Source organism: Pelobates fuscus, chromosome 5, assembly GCF_036172605.1.
Source record: "Pelobates fuscus isolate aPelFus1 chromosome 5, aPelFus1.pri, whole genome shotgun sequence".
In the NCBI taxonomy this organism is placed as follows: domain Eukaryota; kingdom Metazoa; phylum Chordata; class Amphibia; order Anura; family Pelobatidae; genus Pelobates; species Pelobates fuscus.
Window position 1 is genome coordinate 215,983,835 of NC_086321.1, and position 19,796 is coordinate 216,003,630.

The following is a 19,796-nucleotide window of genomic DNA, read 5'->3' on the forward strand; positions in this document are numbered from 1 at the left end:
GTCACCCTCCTGCATCTAAAATGTTGGAAACAGGAGGGTAACTAAACCATTGTGCATGTGTGATTGTGTGTCTCTGTATGTATGTGCTTGTCTCTGTATGTGTGTCTGTATGTGTGTGTGTCTGCATGCGTATCTGTATTTCTGCATATCTGTATGTCAGTGTGTGTCCTATGTATCTGTATGAGTGTCATTCTGTGTATTTGTCTGTATGTGTGTCTGTGTATCCACATGTGTGTATCTATAGGAGTGTAATTCTGTGTATCTCAAAGTGTGTAATTATGTGTGTCTGTGTGTATATATATATATATATATATATATATATATATAATATAAGTATATTGTAAAAAACCACCTCTTTTACAGGTAGGATTTTGTCACAGATCTTAACCATAGCCTTCTAGGGTAATCAATGTTCAGGGCACATCCAACAGCATTTTTGATTTATTTGGTGCAAAATATACAGGTGCTTCAAAATAAAATAAACAAAACAAAATTCCTTGCTTTTGTTTGAGCACTTACTAAACACAATAATCACTATCTGGAATTGGGTGGCTTTCCCACTTACCAATTTACAATAACAAAATATAGATGCAAGACACACCATTCCTTTGGCTCTTTCTCCCTCACTCTGCAGCAGGCTCAGGGACATATTAGCCGCAAGGCAAACAAGGCATTTGCCTTGGGTGGCATTTTCCAGGGGGCGGCAAAAAAAGCCACCCCCAAATGCCCAGGGCAAATGGCTTGTTAGCCTTGCGGCTAACTAACAATCCGGTCGGTCGGTCGGTCGGGCAGGCGTCATATTCCGGCTCCCGGCATCATTCTGCGGCGCGCGAGGGAGCTGAGCAGAGAGCTCACTAATCAGTGCTCCCTCGGCAGCGCCGCCCACCCAGCAGCCCAGAAGGGGGGGGGGGAGGGACGTCTGAGTTTTGTCATGCCTAGGGCAGCACAAAACCAGGATACACCACTGAGCAGGCTGATCCCTTCTTTTAAAAGCCTGCCTGCTAATTGACCAGCTACAGGTGAGTATCAATTAGTTCACATCTCTGGAAATTCTAAGGTATATACAAGTCCTGGTCTGGCTGTTACATCGCAACTAGTGGTATTGGTGCACTGACACACCCTGCTCTCCAAATGCTCCACCCCAGGGACCCTTTCCATGGTTTGCAGAGTACCAGCAATGTATCTTGTAAACCTAAAATCTCTCCCTGGGACATTTTAATTAAGAAACCTCAGGATGCTGTTTAGTAAAGCAGGCCCAATATATCTTCCCTCAACAACCATTCCACATTTTATCTCACAATATATATATATATATATATATATATATATATGTGTGTGTGTATCTGTGTGTTAGTTTGTGTGTCTGTATTTGCATGTGTGTATGTGTGTCTGTGTATCAGTATGTGTGCCCGTGTATGTGTCTGTATGTGTTATATGGTGTGTTTATATGAATGAGACACATTGAGGGGCATGAGTGTGACACATGGGGGGGGGGGGAGTGAGGCATAACAACACTTTGAAAACACAGACATGAACACATCAACTAAGGCGGTATAAAGCAGCATAACCACAGTTTGAGTGCTATTCAATGTTCATTTGTATTGGCTGACATCAGGGCTGTTCAGTTTTGATCTTTACTTAATGCCTAGAGGGAAATCATTGAATGATCTATGAGAATACTTCATCGGCTGGACATTAGTTGAGTGTGTAATAGAAACAGTGGCAGCTGGTGAAGTTTAGAGCTGGTGGGGTCCTGCCACCTTGTTTGGCTCCACCCACTTAGCCCCATGAAATGCCATGTCCTGTTCACTGCATCTCCAGTCATCAACCAATGGGAGAAAGGAAACTGCAGATATAATCACAACAGAAACATGTTTTTTTCCAAACACTCGCTTATGAGTAAATCTTACCATAACAACAGAGTTTATTTATTTTTTCAACAAAAACTAAGGGATGTTGCCTTATTTGGTCCTATGAACCAACCACCACTGAACAGAAGTACCCTAAACTGATGTTAGCATCTTACCCTGACTCAGATTGTTTATATAGAACCTTTTATAAATGAAATGGTGGGATTGCCCCATGTAAACTGCTTCCCAGGCATTTAATTTCAGACATGACAGAAATAAGGCTGTAATTTACAAGCTTGCAAAATAACATTCCTTCCTGTTTGTTAATTCTCTGCCAACAAAATGCCAAAATAATACTCCTGAGAATGTCTTTCTAGTAATCCATTCATCCATAAAAGTAGGTGTTAATTGTGACGTTTGGCAACAGTTACTAGTTAAATGATGCACTGTATTATAAAACGGCAAATGTGCTATAAATGGTTCATTTCCATTTTTTTCTCATTTTTTCACACTAGTTTTATTAGGTTCTGATCTCTCTTTCCTTTTAGCAACCTTCTCTTAAAAACACACAAACACAAATTAAAATATATTTTTTTAATCTTATTTTATTTGTGACAGTTTGAATATAATTTATTTTATATTCAGTATAAGATATGAAGACACTAAAATCTTTTCTCATGTTATTCAACACTATAAGTAAAAAAAAAAAAGGCCACCAATACTATTTGCAGGGCCATTGGCATGAAAAATGTGCTGTCCTTCATCCTTAACCCCTTAAGGACAAATGACATGTGTGACATGTCATGATTCCCTTTTATTCCGGAAGTTTGGTCCTTAAGGGGTTAATAGACCCTTTAACCATCAGCGTTGTGTATGCAACTGAGCATTGTCCGTTATTAAACATCCACTAGTGTCTGGACAAACACTCTCACACAGACTTACAGGCATACAGACACACTCGCACACAAATACACAGAAACACAGACACACACGCAACAAACACTGACAGTCATACACAACACATACACAGATACTTACACAATGTAATTGTATTCCTCCTCCCTCTCCACAGTGTGGAGCTCAGTGCATGTGTCTCATTTGCACTGCCCATAGGGGAGTTCCTAGACAAAATCAACATACACTCAGGAAAATATGTTACTACAGAGTCGATCACTTGGCATTATAACTTACTTGTACCATTGCTAAGGTACCTATGATTTGCAACTCAGACTGCTTCCTGATAGGAAACTGACACCACCCACATGGACAGTTGAGACAGGTACCCTCAACATCAGAGATACAGTAAACACAGGTAACTGACAGGGCCTTTTACAAGCCTTTTGAAAAATATAGTTGATGCATGGGGTCAATGGTCAATTTTGGAAAAATCTAAGAAGAAGCAAAAAAGTCACAAAAGCTAACGAAACACAGACTAAAAATGAAGTAAAAGAAGGTTTTTTTACCCTTGTGTCCAGCAGCATTGGTCTTCCAGTCTGGAGCATTTAGATGTCCTTGTCGAGAGGTTCTAACAATGATATGCTGGACATCACGCCAGGTTAAAAATGGACTGCAAGATAAAATCGCAAGAACGTTAGTTTATTACAATCATTTTCTCACTAGCTTGAGCAGCACGTCGTTTTTATTTAGCTACGAGGAGATAACATACGATCACTATTTTGTATTTAATGGTACTTTTGAAAACCAATCACTATACTATACTATTCCCATACATATTATTCCATTTAAAGTCGCATTTCAGAACCCATAAATGTCATTAAAAGTACCTAAATATATGGATAGTCATTTTTGATTATACAAACTGAACGGTGTCTCTGTCCCTTTGTACCAGCTTGTTGTATAAACATGAATAACGCTATAAAGACAAAATCAAAGTATCATCTATAAAACAATTGATTTATGATTTGAGTATAATTTAAAGAAATTAAGGATTAAGGATAGCTTTATTATCTATAATTATGGTTAAAAATTGTTTCACTTTTTTTCTCACAACCAATATGTGCCAAGGCCACCGATACACGTTTCATCATTCTTGATTCCCAAAGTACAGTAGCACAACTGGCACATAAAAGACTATTACTAGACATTTCAATATCAAGTAAAATGTAAAAAAAAAAAAATCATAAAATATTGTTAGTTGTTTTTATAAAAGCTTATTGGGTTACATTCAAAATACATAGAAGAATTAGTCTTAACATATATTTGTATTAGTGCAAGAACATGTATATTATTGTTTTCATTAATGTCAATACTTTCAGTTGTAACCTTGAAAGAAAAAAAAATCCTTGTTTTTCATTTCTACTATATTGCTATTGTAATCTAACTCACAAATGCAGCTAACTCACTTATAGATATAAAGACGGGACCTTGTCCATTCCATTTCTTAATGAGCCATACTAAGAGTATGAGGGAGCCAAAGAGAATGGAATGTGATTGATTTCCTGGATGGCAAAGGGAGTGAATGAGAGGATGGTTGGAAAGATTCCATCTCTTCTCTGCACACACATTTCTAACCTTCACTTCGTTGAGTAAGCTACGTGCATAGTTTATTAACCATAGATGATCTAGAAAGATATTTTTTAATCATGGCAGCAGACATGAATTAGAAAGTTACACAGGCGCTTAATGACTTATCTGAGCCTGATTTCACTAGAACAGATGTCCCTAAAGTCCCCTCCTGACTAAGTATTTCTTTTCAGCATTAATGCAGGTATAACTTGAGTCTAATGAGTTAGTGGATTATAACATTGTTCCCAATCACATTTTTGCATTGGATAATTAATCAGGTACAGACAGTGATTTATACATGTTTGCAAATCCAAACCATTCCTATACGTGATTCTGCATAACTGCAAATGTTTTACACGGACATGATTAACTATTTTTTGATAGCTTTCTTAAAAAAAAATAGGGGATGTAAAAAGTTTAGTTTAGAGAAGATTAATATATTTCCACTACATCAGGCAAAGCAGATCATTAATCTTAGCTCAACAACACTACCACGAACATATACATAAATATATAAATAAAGTAACATACATACAAATTAATATAGCTACAGAAAAATACATTTCAAATGTGTTATTAATAATCACATAATAAATTTGAGGAAATTATAACAAACCCCTAACAACTAGGTCAATTTACTAGAACTCAATTAAATTTTTTTATTATTATTTTTGTGTTGTGGCAAAGATACACCAAAGTGGTATTTGCTGACTGGCCTAACTTTGCCATGACAACTGAAATTAAATAGCTCCATTGTAAACCATAGAATCTATGACAACATATAGCATCCACTAAATGGCATTGCAGTTTCACAGGCTGGAAAAAAACGCATTTTGTTCCATTCATATAAATAGAACCATCTATCTGTGAGTAACAAAAGCATTCATTTATACTTGCCTGCTGGTCAAAAGCTTTGAGCAACCCCTATTTTATTGAAGGCCCCCCTGTCCTACCCCCAAAACCCTATATTAAACTGAATAGCAGGGTTTGGAGTGCAACTTCAAGCCATGCTTCCAAGCCCTTTGTGTAAAATACCATGATGTGATGTGCATATGCGCAGTGCCGGTACGGTTGGCCATAGAGAATCCCTGAATACAATGATTCTCTATGGAGGCATTGTAGGCACATCGCCTATGTTTTCCAATGCTCTTCTATGAGAAGCATTGGATTGGCCAGAGAAGGAGGTAGCGGTAGCACCAAGGTAGACTCTGCGCTGGAGCATTGGTAAGTAATTTGTTTATTTTTGTTTCATTTCTTTTTCTTTTTGACACGGGGGAGACCTAAATGACAAGGGGTATCAGTACTGTAGAATTAGGAACAGAGATATGTATTCCTAACATTACAGTGTTCCTTTAATCTGGCCATGGTGCAAAGTCTGCACTTATGCCAGGAATAGAACTTGGTTGGCCTAGCTGAGTTATGCTCAGAAGAAACCCCGAGACTAATAATAGTAAATATCACATATCTTTAAACTGACTTCAAAGTGTAACTCTTTTCAGCTGTTCCCTTAATATCTAGTCAATAGAGCTGAAAGTGGTTAAACGTGCTTCTCTTTTCTACATAAAAAGAGAAAATATGCAAGTAAATAGGCTCCTTACCAAACTCTGCCATATTAATCACAAAGTGACTGAATTATTTCCCCACGCTATTTTTTATTTATATCGTACCAAAATACATTACTGTGCTTTGCAATGGTTAAAGCCAAAACAAATCAAGCATATGAACTAAGCAGAAACAAGACATGATGATGGCCCCACTTGAAAGATCTAGAGGAATTGGGGTATAATTACGCAAGCGGTAAATAGGAATGAATCCAGAAAGAAAGAATGATTGCCAGGTGTGCAGTCTGCATCTAACTAAATAAATGACGTGCTGGGGCCCTATAGTGAAACTGGGTAAAAAAAACAGTTGAAGAGAAAGCTGTGTGACGTAAGATTGGGTTAAACTGTTGCTATGAGAGTAATAACATGGAGGATTTAAAATGCTTTCCTTATTTTTTATTTTTTTGGAGGGGGGGGTTTATGATTTTTTTTATAGATGAGAATTATGATTGTTGTTTAGGTTAAAGGGACACTTCAGTGTGTCCTCTGTTTTTCAATACACATTTCAGTAGAAATTGACACTTTTATAAATTAATCTTGTTACACCTGCCTGGCTGTCAACCAGACAACTGGTCCTGTTGCTTCCTGGTTGCATAGCACAGTTGAGCTAAACCCAAGAGGAATCAAGTGCTCTGAGCACCTGCCTTGAAAATACTTCTCATTTGAGCTGCACTGGGAAGTCGGTGATTGGTCAGCCACAGAAAGTCTGGGCCGGTTAGAAGATGAGGAATTGCAAGGACTACAGACACAAATTCAGCCGCTTTTACAAACTGCTTTTTGACATACACGCAATAGTAGATGCCATTAATGCTTCTGCAAGATTATCTCACAAATTATGTGAAAAATATAAAACTGAGCATAAACTGCGTGCTGATATGAGTTGTGTGTCCAATACAGAAATTTAGTATACAACCCATGCAGCTTGCAGGCTTTCCAATATTACATGCAGACAAATAAATGGCAAGAATAATACAAAACTGGGGTTATATGCCTTTTACTCGTATTATTAAGGGTCATCCTGATACAATAGAACATTACATTATGGTAGTTAAAGTGTCACTCAACTTGGTATCTTTTGGCGAAGCAAATCTCACTGTTACATACCTTCCATTTTTCTCATTGAAATAAGGAAGAAAGTGCCATCAGATCAGTAACATTCACTAATAGCTTTAAACAGCAAATGTGCAAATCTATGTTAACTAGTAGATGAAATTCTTGCATATTTTTACTGAAGAAAATCCCTATTAACTACAAATGGTTTTCAGATGAACAAGTCCCACTGAATGGAGTTCCAACAGAGTACATCAAAACCCTGCCGTTCTCCATAGGGAGACTGAAAACAGTTTAACTAACTGAGCCAGTTGGATATCGATACATTTTTCAAACTCAGGAGTACAGAAAACAAGATAGAAACCAGTCTATATGCTTTGGATCAAAGTTTCTCAACCTTGCATTTTTTTTTTTTGTGCCAGAGAACCGAACTGTGTACATTGCATTATATTGGCAATCAGTTCATGCACTGGAATATTAGCTGTCTAGGCCCTTCTCAGTGTACAAGGAATTCTCGCCATATTGAGGAAGGCAGTGTTATTGTGGTAAACCAAACATGGGGTAGTTGACTGAGGACTGATGATGTATCTGGTGCAACAGGTAACATTCAGTTACCTGCCATACATTACTTTTGTGGTACCTACATTGTCTTTATGTGTAGATTTTGATTGCCTGATATTTCAAGGAATTTTCTAAAAGTTGGTGTAAAGTGCTCAACACTTATTTATTGGTATATTATATTGTAATATACAATGATTAACCATTGATTATTTTGTTACAATGCACCTGTCAAGGAATGGGATAGCAAGACAGCAAGTGAACAGTCAGTGTTATGCTCTGGGCAATCTTCTGGGAAACTTTGGGCCCTGGCATTCCTGTGGATGCTACTTTGACACGTACCACCTACCTATAGATTGTTGCAGACCACGTGCACCCCTTCATGGCAATGGAGTTCCCTGATGGCAGTGGCCTGTTTCAGCAGGATAATGAACTCTGCTACACTGCAAAAAATTGTTCAGGAATGGTTTGAAGAACATGACAAAGAGATCAAGGTGTTGCTTGGCTTCCAAATTCCCCATATCTCAATCCGATTGAGAATCTGTGGGGTGTGCTGTATCAATAAATCTGATCCATGGAGGCCCATGGCTTAAAAGGATCTGTCTAATGTCTTGGTGCCAGATACAACAAGACACATTCAGAGGTCTTGTGGAGTCTATGCCTCAATGCATTAGAGGTGTTTTGACAGCATGAGAGGAACCTACACGACATTAAGCAGGCGGTTTTAATTTTGTGGCTGATCAGTGTAAGTGCTCCCTCAAATTAGTGCAATTACAAACTCACACCCTTGCTGGTAACAAATAGCATTTTTGAAATAAAGAACACACACATATATATATATATATATATATATATATATATATTTTTTAAATAATGTTTTTTTTGTTTGTTTTATAGTTTGTGTATGTAAAAAACATGATTTTATTTGTCCAACTCTTTTATGAGTGTATTAACTATCTGGCAAAAAGTTATGCTTGCTAGAAACAAATTATTATATAGTACATGATTTTCAATAAGATTGGATATTTTATGAAAAACTACAACTGAACAAAGTAAAAGTCCAGCTTTGATTTTGCTAGAATAAAATTCTATAGAGCTACACATAAGAATTAATCGCCATTAAGTTTCACAGTTAAAGTTAGCACTTCTATTAATAAATTACATGTATATATTTTAATGGAATAGGTTTGCTATAGTATCAGGCTGTGCAGAAAGTGGATAGACTCCCTTCCCTCTTCCTTACAAAAATTAAATATTCTATGGTTTGGTGGATTAGCCTATTCAGACAATGGTACTGCAATGATATCACTTTGTCAGACAGCATGTATGCGACCAAATCATGATATTAAAATCAGCTTGGTGTTTCTGCAAATGTAAGATAATGAAAACAGAGTTATTTTGAGCAGTCACAGCACCTAACCTCCAGAAATCTATTAATCTAAATGTGGAATATGATATACAGTGCAAGTCATGGCTTGTTGCCTTAAAACATTGGAATTTGTACACAAAAATGCTGCTTAGCCAGAAGGAGTAAAAATGCCTTTTTCACGTCCAATTGCCCAAACCAAACCTTTAGTGCTGCAGGCAACTGGAATCCGAAACGAAAATAAGTAATAATATAATAAAATTGAATTACATATTAAAACTGAAAACATGTGGGAATTAAATTTATTTGTTTCTGAAAACTAAATGATGGAGTTATTATTTGCAGTAGCTAATGTTTGTGAAAACATAATTGAATTATAATCTGTCAGAATGTAGTATCCAATAAAACCAAAACTGACATTAATTTCCCACATCTGTACCAGTAATTGTGCATACAGTGCATGGCTGTGGCCTGTGTTTTATGTTAAACTGAAAAGACAGATAAAATGCAAATCACTAATGAAGATTATTCTCTCCATATATACACTTTCTATCTATTGAAAGAACTAAAAGAGTAAACTCAATTTACTGAAAAAGATTAGCATACCTCCCAACAATGAGAGCTATGGAATTGTGCTGGGATGGACAGGGACCATTAGGGCACTCCCTGCATGGTCATAGAGCCCAGTGCACAGCATGAGCATATCTTAAATACATTCACGCTGTGCTTCCCAGGGACAGTTCCCTGATGTCCCCAGATGTGGGACCCCAGAGAACTGAATGATGGACAGGATCCTAAAATCAGGACTATCCTGACAAAGATGGGACTTTTGGGAGGCCTGGATGAGGGATATGCAAATTCCATGGGTTTTATTTGATAAATTGTGAATTGTGTTGAACAACCAACTTGCAATACTTGTGTCAAAAAGCCAGACTCAGATATATATATATATATATATATATATATATATATATATATATATATATATACACACACACACATACATATATATATATATATACACACTGATAGAAAATTTATTTACAAATTGACTGCATTAGCCTGCATTCTTCAATGTGTTGTTTACTAAACGCTCTGCTTAGTGATCTCTATATTAAAATATAGGCCCTTCTGAACATGATACATTGAAGTAAAGTGTTTATTTGTTGCAAATTAATTTATTCCCTAACATTGAAAGGGCTGTTAACTGAAGTGAGAATTCAAAGTGAATTCAAATCGTATTTCAAATGTAAAGTATATAAAATATTTGGGCAGTTCTATTAAGAAAAAAGTAAATACAACATAGTGTAAAATGTACACAAAACGCTGCTCCTACGCAGGCTCCAACTGGCAACTCGTTATTTTCCAGTAAAAAAGGGGCTTTTCAGATAATCTTTATCAAAAAGCTCCACTTTCTGATCTCAAATAAAGCTTTCGTTTTGATGTCCCAAATTGCAATACCATAAAAAGATAAAGTGCAAAGTGTGAACCAGGGCAAAGTAGAGTATAAAAAGAAATTCTTTATTACTTACATTTAAGAAAAAACAGCAAATATAAATAGTCCTATGCGTTTCGTCACCTTCCAGGACTTCCTCAGTATATATACTTGTCATATTTCAAATGTAACAAAGTAGCCAAACTGAAAGCATAGCTCACTTAGAGAATGTTTCAGTTTCTCATATTGTTACTTAACATTTGAAAATCACTTTGATTTCTCATTTCAGAAAATTGTCAATTGTAGTGAACTGTAAAAAATCTCCAACCTATCTATAGGAACAGCTTGACTATTTTAGCCTACATTTTACAATTTGTTTTTTTAGTTCGCTACAATTCAGTATTTAATTAATAAGCCCCAGCATGTCACATTTGATTAGTCCCTTGAATGAGGATTAAGTTTCATTCTCAAAGATTTATTTTTTCTCCTAGGTGCATTTTCTTCTACATGGAGCTACTCCTGAATACCATATCTGTTTAACAAAACTCTACAGATACCACAGGTTTTGTAGTCTCAACAGGATAGGTTTTTTTCATGTTCAAAAATCTCAAAGAAATCAAAGAAAAGAAAGAGAAAAAAGAGAAAGAAAAGAAGAGCTGTGTTGCTTCCTGCACTGTAACTCAACCCCCTCAGCCATGCCCCTATTTCACAAAGCAACTTATCGGACTCTGAGTATGTACCGGTACTTAGTTTAGACAAAGACAAATAAATGCAAGCTGAGTTGCTGGCATGACTTTGATGCACAGCCAATTACTGCAATATCCTCATTGTATTTGTCCCCTTTCCCCATACAGATAAAAAGAAGACAAAGATTGGCTCACACTGATCTTTCATTAGCTGAACTATACTGCTTATTTTATAATGAGCAAGATGTTTTGTGACAAAGTGAGTTGTGGCGTTAAAGCATGAATAAGGCCAAAGCCTATCAAATGCACTGAAGTTGTGCTGGTGCCCAGAATATCCCTTTAACCTGTCACCATCCTTTGTCCTGCCATTAATAAAAAAAAAATTGAAAACTGTATTATATTTCTAATTACAATGATAAATACCATAGGACTTGAGCAAGTATATTCCTTAGTACTGACTAGGTTGCACCGGGCAGAAGGCAGCTTTAACCCCTTAAGGACACATGACATGTGTGACATGTCATGATTCCCTTTTATTCCAGAAGTTTGGTCCTTAAGGGGTTAAGAAACAGCAGGGTTGATGGGAAATATCTTTGCCTGGCCAAGTTATCTAATTTGCTGTAAACAAACACTTATTTGTGGCAGCTGTTAAAGAATGCTATTTTAGGGTTACTCTTTCATTCATTGAAAGATAACTGCATAAAAAAACACTTCAGTGATAGAGCTTATTCCATTGGGCAACACCAAGTAAATTCATGTGAAAGAGTCATTTTCAGTCTTTTGGCAAGCTGTCAATTGGTTTTGCAGTTACTTGGGGAAGCACAGATAACGCTCATTTAGCACATTACTTGTATTTGTACCCAATGTGATATGTGTAAGCAATTGCGCTGAACGATGACAGTTACACAAGACTTTAACAAACCCTTTTCCCCACAAGAGATTGAATAAACTGATATTTTTCTTTCAACTGCTTTTGCAGAATCACTACGAAGTATGGCAAGAAATGCACTGTTTCATTTGAAATACTGGTACTTTTTCATAGCGACAATAAATACTATATGGTACACTGATCAAAGTCAGATTTTGAAACACCAGATGATTTCAATATAAACTATTTTTATCAGCAATAATTTGTCAATGTAACAATTCAAATATGCCAAGTCAACGGTGCTACCATCAGCTCCACCACGCAGGCTCGCTGCCTAGGTGTTCTCTTTGACTCCGACCTCTCCTTCAAGCCTCATGTTCAATCTATCACCTAATCCTGTCATTTCCATCTCAAAAACATTGCGCGCATCCGCCCCTACTTAACGCCAGATGCGACTAAGGTGTTGGCCCATTCCACTGTCCTTTCTCGCCTTGACTACTGTAATCCACTTCTCAGTGGTCTTACGTGCTCCCAACTTGGGCCGTTACAGTCCATAATGAATGCGGCAGCGAGGCTCATCTTTCTGTCCGCCCACACCTCCCATGCCTCACCCTTCTGTCAGTCCCTACATTGGCTTCCTATAAAATATAGAGCTCAATTTAAAATTCTGGTTCTTGCTTTCAAATCTCTACATAATGCTGCTCCCACCTATCTATTCTCCCTTATACACAAGTATGTTCGGTCTAGGCCCTTACGATCTGCTGAGGACCTACGTCTATCTTCTGTCCTTACTCCAAACCTCTGATGCTCGCCTTCAAGATTTCTCGAGGGCTGCACCATTCCTGTGGAACTTGCTTCCCTTCTCTGTTAGATGCTCATCCAGTCTCCACTCCTTCAAAAAATCTTCTTCATAAAAGCGTATCAATTAAATAGCTCCTGACTGATTCCTCTTCTGCAACTGTCACTAGTCTAATACTATCCTTACCTTTTTGGGTCATTTTACCCCACTCCCTCTAGCATGTAAGCTCATTGAGCAGGGCCCTCAACCCCTCTGTTCCTGTGTGTCCAACTTGTCTGGTTACAACTACATGTCTGTTCGTCCACCCATTGTAAAGCGCTGCAGAATTTGATGGCGCTATATAAATATCATAATAATAATAATAATATATATAAATTGAAGGATGGTCCACACTCACGGTCTCCATTAAAACATAACTTTTATTACTCACATAAAAGTATAAATTATGATGCCATGTAATGTCAACGTTTCAGTCCCAGGTCGGGACTTTCCTCAGGACTTATTCCTCATTGCACAGAAATGCTGGCAATTTCATGTGTATTGGGCAAACCATTACAAAACAGAAAATGCTGTATTTTTGGGGGATAATGTAGGTACATTGAGGTAGTATAATTACTTAATATTACTAATATTTAATATAACTATAATTGCTCTTATATATTTTTGTCTTGAAAGATTTCTGTTTTGAACAAAATCATTAAAGAATCACTCCCACAGCCCATAATAATTCAGCTTGTTGAAGAGGTTATGCGGATTATGAGTGTGCAAGAGCAATCATACCTTCAGGTTGTAAAACCATTTTTCATGGGTTTGACTCCAAAAGTGGACAGTACCTGACACAGCCAACTCCCCCCTACTTCATTTAAAAAAAGTTATTTATTTTTTATTTTTTCTCTCTTAACCCCTTAAGGACACATGACATGTGTGACATGGCATGATTCCCTTTTATTCCAGAAGTTTGGTCCTTGAGGGGTTAAAGAAATAAAAGCAAGAACTGTAGTTTTTGGAAGATGAAGTATAACAAAGGTTCGCATTTAAGAAAAGAGTCCTCGAAAAACAAAAATCATATATCTTGAAAGAAGATTGAACTCTAAGATACAAAAATATGTGTCTAAGTTTAAGTTTACACATCTGAATGTGCACCTAGACAAGAGCACCTCTTGGAATGTTGACCCTGACATGCTTGGAATGTTGACCTAGATGGACTTGGTATGTTGACTGTGTCACTCTCAGTGTGTTTACTTGGACGGGTTTAGAATATTAACCAGGACAGGCAAATTATGTTTTACCTGACAAGACCATAATTTTGACTTGTAAATGCTTTGAATTTTGACCTGGACAGGTTTAGAATGTTAACCCGGACTGGTTTGAAATGTTGACCTGGAAATGTTTAGAATGTTGATTCGGAAACACTCTGATTGTTGACCTGGACAGAATATTGACCCAGAGGGCTAGGAATGTTGACCCAGACATGCTCAAAATTGTGACCCAGATGGGTTCGAGAATGTTGACCTGGACAGGCTTGGAATGTTGATTTGGAAGGGTCCAGAATTTTGTCCTGGAAAGGTGTGTAATGCTGACATGGAAATACTTACAATGTTGGCCCAAAAAACATTCAGAATGTTGACAAGGATAGGTTTGGAATGTTGACTATAAAACATTTGAAATGTTGAACCAGACGGGTTTACAATGAAGACCATGATGGGTTCGGAATGTTGACCAGGAACGGCACAGAATGTTGTTCTGCAATCACTCAGAAGTTGACCCATAGTGCTTGGAATGTTGACATGGGCAAGTTTGGAATGTTGAACAGGACATGCTTGGAATGGGCTAAGAATATTGAATTGGACTGGTTTGGACTTTTGACCTTTAAAGCTTGGAATTTGACCCAAAAATGTTTGAAATGTTCACTCAGAAAGGCTTAGAATTTTGACAAGAACGGGTTCAGAATGTTGACACAAAAACATTTGTAATGGTGACCTAGACAGGCTCAGAACATTGATCCAGATACGCTTGGAAAGTTGGCCTGGATGGGTTGGGAAAGTTGACCCTGACAGGTTCAGAATGTTGACAAGGGTGGATTCGGAATGTTGAACCAAATGGATTTAAAATATTGATCCGCATGGGTTCATAAAGTCCAGAAATGTTTGTAATGTTCAACGCGACAGGCTTGAAATGTTGACTTGGATGGGTTTGAAATGCTGACCTAGAGAGGTTTGGAATGTTGACCTGGAAATATTTGGAATGTTATCCCAGGTGGGCTCGGAAACTTGACATGGATGGGTTTAGCATGTTGACCTGGATAGGTTAGGAATGTTAACTAGGACAGGCCCAGAATGTTGTCTAGCATGTGCTTAGAATCTTGACCTGGAAACATTAAAATGTTCATCTGGAAACACTCAGAATGTTGACCTGATAGGTCTAGAATGTTGACCTGGACAGATTTGCAATGGTTGCCAAGACATTTTCAGAATATTGACCCCAAAACATTTGAAATGTTGACCTAGTTTATGATGTTGGCACAGTTGGTTTAGACTTGTTGTTGTTGACTCTGTTGGGCCTGGAAGGTTGAAATTGACAGATTTTGAATGTAAAACTGGACACGCTCAGAACGTTGACCTGGATATGTTTGGAATGTTGACTCAAAATGTTGAGGAATGCTGATATGGAAATTCTTGGAATGTTTACTCGGATAGACACAGAGTTTTGAACCGGATGGGTTTGGAATGTAGTGCTGGGGCATTTGGAATGTTGACCTACATTGGCTTGAAATGCTGACCCTAAAATTCTAGTAAGGCTGACATGAAAATGCATGTTGACCCGCAAAGCTTTGGAATATTGACCCGGAGAGTTTAGACTGTTGACTCGGACAGGCTTAGAATGTTGACCAGAAAAGGTGTGGCCTATTGACTGTAAACACTCAGACTGTTGACTTGGGTGGATCTGGAATGTTGACTCAAATATGCATAGAATGTAGAACCAGAAGGGCATGGAATGTTTACCTTAATATACTCAAAATTCTGACTCAGGCGGTTTAGAATATTGATCTGGACAGGCTCTAATTGTTGACCCAGAAAGATTCTGGCAAGGTGTGGAATGTTGACGCAGAAACGCTCAGAATGTTGACCCAGACAGGTGCAAAATATTGACACAGAAACATCCATAATGTTGACCCTTATAGACTTAGACTATTTAACAAAACAGGTTTGTAATGCTGCTCCAGATGCATTAAAATGTTGACCTGGACAAGCTGGGATAGTTAACCCAAAAAGTTTTAGAATGTTGACCTATAAATGCTTGCAATTTTGACACAGACAGGTTCAGAATGTTGACCCAGACTGGTTTGGAATATTTACCCAGAAATGTTTGGAATGCTGATTTGTAAACACTCAATTTATTGAACTAGTTATAATATGGAACTAGAAACTTGGAATGTTGAGCTAAATGGGCTCAAAATGATGACCTGGACATTACCTAAATGTTGACCCAGACAGGTTCTGAATGTTGTCCCAGAGGGGAGCAGAATGTTGACCTGATAAGGCTTAGAATGCTGTCCCAGAAAGGAGTGCAATGTTGACTCAGAAACTCTTGGAATGTTCACCCCAAAAAATGTGCCGTATGTTGACCCAAACTGGTTCGGAATGCTGATCCAGAAACATTTTGAATGTTGACCTGGGTAGCTTTGAAATGTTGACTCAGATATGATCATAATGTTGATCTAGGTGGTGGTTTGGAATGTAAACACGGATAGGCTCTGAAAATTGAGCTGAATAGGTTTGGAATGTTGACATATTCGGTATGTTGACCCAGCATACAGACAGATGAATCTCCCTCCAATATACTGAGCCATGATAGGACCAAGTAATAAGTATTCCCACCCAAAATAGGATAAATCACTGAAATACATCTGAAAATTTTGAAGAAGGCAGTTAAAGCCTTGGAGAGGTGACAAGTAATGAAAAACTTGAGAGTGACGCAAAGTATACTAGAAGGTGAGAGGGTTGTTTAACCCCTTAAGGACACATGACGTGTCTGACACGTCATGATTCCCTTTTATTCCAGAAGTTTGGTCCTTAAGGGGTTAAAAGCATCACATGAAACAGAGTAACAGTCTTAAGTCCCAGCATTATGTTCATGGCTTGGGTCCCATCATTACGTTCATGGTTTATGTTCATGTTTAGAGTCAAAGTGTAAGGAAAACCTGGTTCTAATCTGTGCCAGACAGAGAACAAACAGTAACAAATGGGCCTTGACCCACATACTATTCATTGAAGAAAGCATAGCACCCATGCAAGTCTTGGTATAAAAGAGAAAACCAAACAAGTGTGTAACCAAACACATGGCTAATGAAAACAGATATTAGAAAATCAAAATATTAATCAGAATTTCTGCTATGAATAACCAGTAATGCTACAATGTTTGTCTATAACAATTTACCAATCTGTGCTAAAGAGGGAATATCCTATAATGTAGAACTGCCTTGGAGGTATGTAAAGAAATAGATATAAATACTTTGGAGAATAAATGGAGATGTGACATCCTTAAGTAATGTGGCGTATCTCTTTAAGGATTTTCCGATCTTGAATACCAGATTCCTTTCATTACATGTCTAACCATGTACTCCACAGCCTCATGTTATGAATCCACTTTAAATGAGTGCATTAAGGAAGATGGATAATTATGTTGTGCCCAACTTTCACCAAAAGTTGTATCACTTTGCTATATTGTTGCCAAATCCTGACAGTTACTTGACCAAACAGCTAGATACTGTATACGCTCAACAACTTGTGTTAAACGCTCATATTTCCTGCAAATACATCTAAAAACATGCCTGACTTGCACCAGCTTCCTTAGCTAATTTACCATTGGTGATACACCAGCTTTCTTCAATTGAACTGCGACAGAACATTTCAGCCAGTTGGAGGAATCAGCCCTCGCTTCCACTCTATTCTCCTGCAACCGTTTTTCCTGCCTGCATTGCTTGTTATTTCACCTACTACACTATGAGCTAAAGTCCAAACTAAATACATCACTCAGTCTTACTCTGACGGAATCATCACTTTACTAATGATTATAACTAGGCATTATTGTTTACGCTACACACTACTAATTTATATAATCAAAATGCATGGAAATAAGGCACCCACTTTATTCTCTCAGTTCTCTCATTACCATCCTACTGTCCATTAATCAATACTCACTTTGCCTCTAGTGCCAGCGCTATGATCCCTGCAGCCATAGGTGCTGATGCAGAGGTTCCAGTATGGCTGTCTGTACAACGCTGCCGAAGATCTGTAGTAATCTAAAATCAAACCAAGATAAAAAAATATATATATTATTTTAAATTTATGAGATGAGATGAGTGCTTTTATATATTTAAACAGTTACCCCCCCAGCCAAAAAAAATTTAAAAAAAATACCCGCAATTTTTTAAATGTATTTAGCACCGAGTAGTGTTTGTGTTTTTTGTTTAATGTATTTAGCACCAAGCAGTGTTTGTGTTTTTTGTTTAATGTATTTAGCACCAAGCAGTGTTTGTATTTTTTTTTATGTATTTAGCACCGAGCAGTGTTTGTGTGTTTGAATGTAAGCATGTTTTTGTATAGAGTATGTGTGAGTGAATGTACGAGTGTGTTTGCACATATTGGCATTTGAATGCAAGTGTGTATTCCCCCTCCCCCCCCTTAGTACGCCACTGTATGTTGTTGCATTTATTACTAATCTGTTAATGTGTGTGTGGGGAGAGAATATACTGTATCTGTCTGTCTATTCTGTGCCATCATTATGGAAAGAAAAGAGTTAGATTTATTTTAGAATAAATTGGTAAGTAATGCATGACATATTTAATGTACTTTGAGTGCCTTGGGATTTGATCATGCTGATAACTTGAATACTTGGAATTTGAAGGCACTGTCATACAGATCAACATCAATACATTATTCCTCAACTTGAAAAGAAGCTGTGAAAAACAAATCTTATATCACGTGACTCCAGCTGGAGTTGTAACAATCATAAGATGTTTAGAAAAAAAAAGAAAAATTTGAATTATGTTCCAAAACGAGCTGCGGAAGTATTGAAAAGAGGAAAAAAAACAAAAAAAAAACAATAATAACATTGGATTTGTATTAAGCTTTCAGAGATTTGAATACAGATGTTATGGGATTGACCAAGAAGCTAAGTGTACTGGAAAGAAATGTTTAAAATAAACCATTTAATCCTCAAGAAGCCCACACAGCCGCAATTCAGAATTATTTACTGGATCACACTCAAGAAACAAGAGAAGGGTGGGGGAATCATTGCTCCAATGGCTTGATATACCTGCTAGAACTCATGTATTGTTTAGTTTTTAGGGAATTTCACAACAGCAAAATGACTTAAAGGGTGTCTCAAAACCTTTTTTTAACCTATGAATACTACCCTACTGGCATTATTCATTGGGGTCCCAAAACCAAAGAAAATCCAAAATCAAACCAAAGGCGTAGTGGGAGTTTCAGCACATGTTAGTGTAAAGCTCACCTAAGAGGTTTTCCTTGACGTGGCAGGTGAGCTTACACTTCAATGGGCATTGGAGTGATACTAAAAAAAAACTCTGGTTAGTTAAATGTGTTTAGTGATTTGGGATAGTGCACAAATAACTTTCTTTTGGTTTTATTGTATGTATTGAGGCTGATGTGTACTATAGTCATTGCCCCCCCTCTCTCCCCCTCCCCCCCCCTCTCCCCCCTCCCCCTCCCCCCCCCCCCCCCCCCCCCGAAGTAGAGGGAGTTTGAGTGCAGGTTTTAGATGTTTGAATACACAATTAACTATATATGCATGTGTAATTAATGTTTAAAGTTGAAACACTACACATCAAGACTCCTACCACCATAATCACTTCAAATCAATGAAGTGGTCATGCTGGTTGGAGTAACCCTTTACAATATCATGGTCTAACATTAATTTAAGGAAATTATTAAATGTATACAATATCCACAGAGCATATGACCATTTACTCCACAAAAAATGCTGATGCATAGGGTATATAAAATAACAATTTACAACTAATGCATATAAAATT

The 19,796-nt window shown here is 37.4% G+C and overlaps 1 protein-coding gene across 2 annotated transcripts in view; it reads right to left on the bottom strand.

Moving 5' to 3' along the window:
- The window catches only part of PCSK5 (proprotein convertase subtilisin/kexin type 5), a 399,481-nt gene that overhangs the window by 203,408 nt on the left and 176,277 nt on the right, over nucleotides 1–19,796 (bottom strand). For both annotated transcript variants that reach the window (XM_063455029.1, XM_063455030.1), the window contains exons 9-10: nucleotides 17,941–18,041; nucleotides 3,314–3,417 (exon numbers count right to left, since the gene is read on the bottom strand). In XM_063455029.1, the coding sequence (XP_063311099.1) occupies nucleotides 3,314–3,417; nucleotides 17,941–18,041 (205 nt within the window). The remainder of the gene's footprint in view (nucleotides 1–3,313; nucleotides 3,418–17,940; nucleotides 18,042–19,796) is intronic.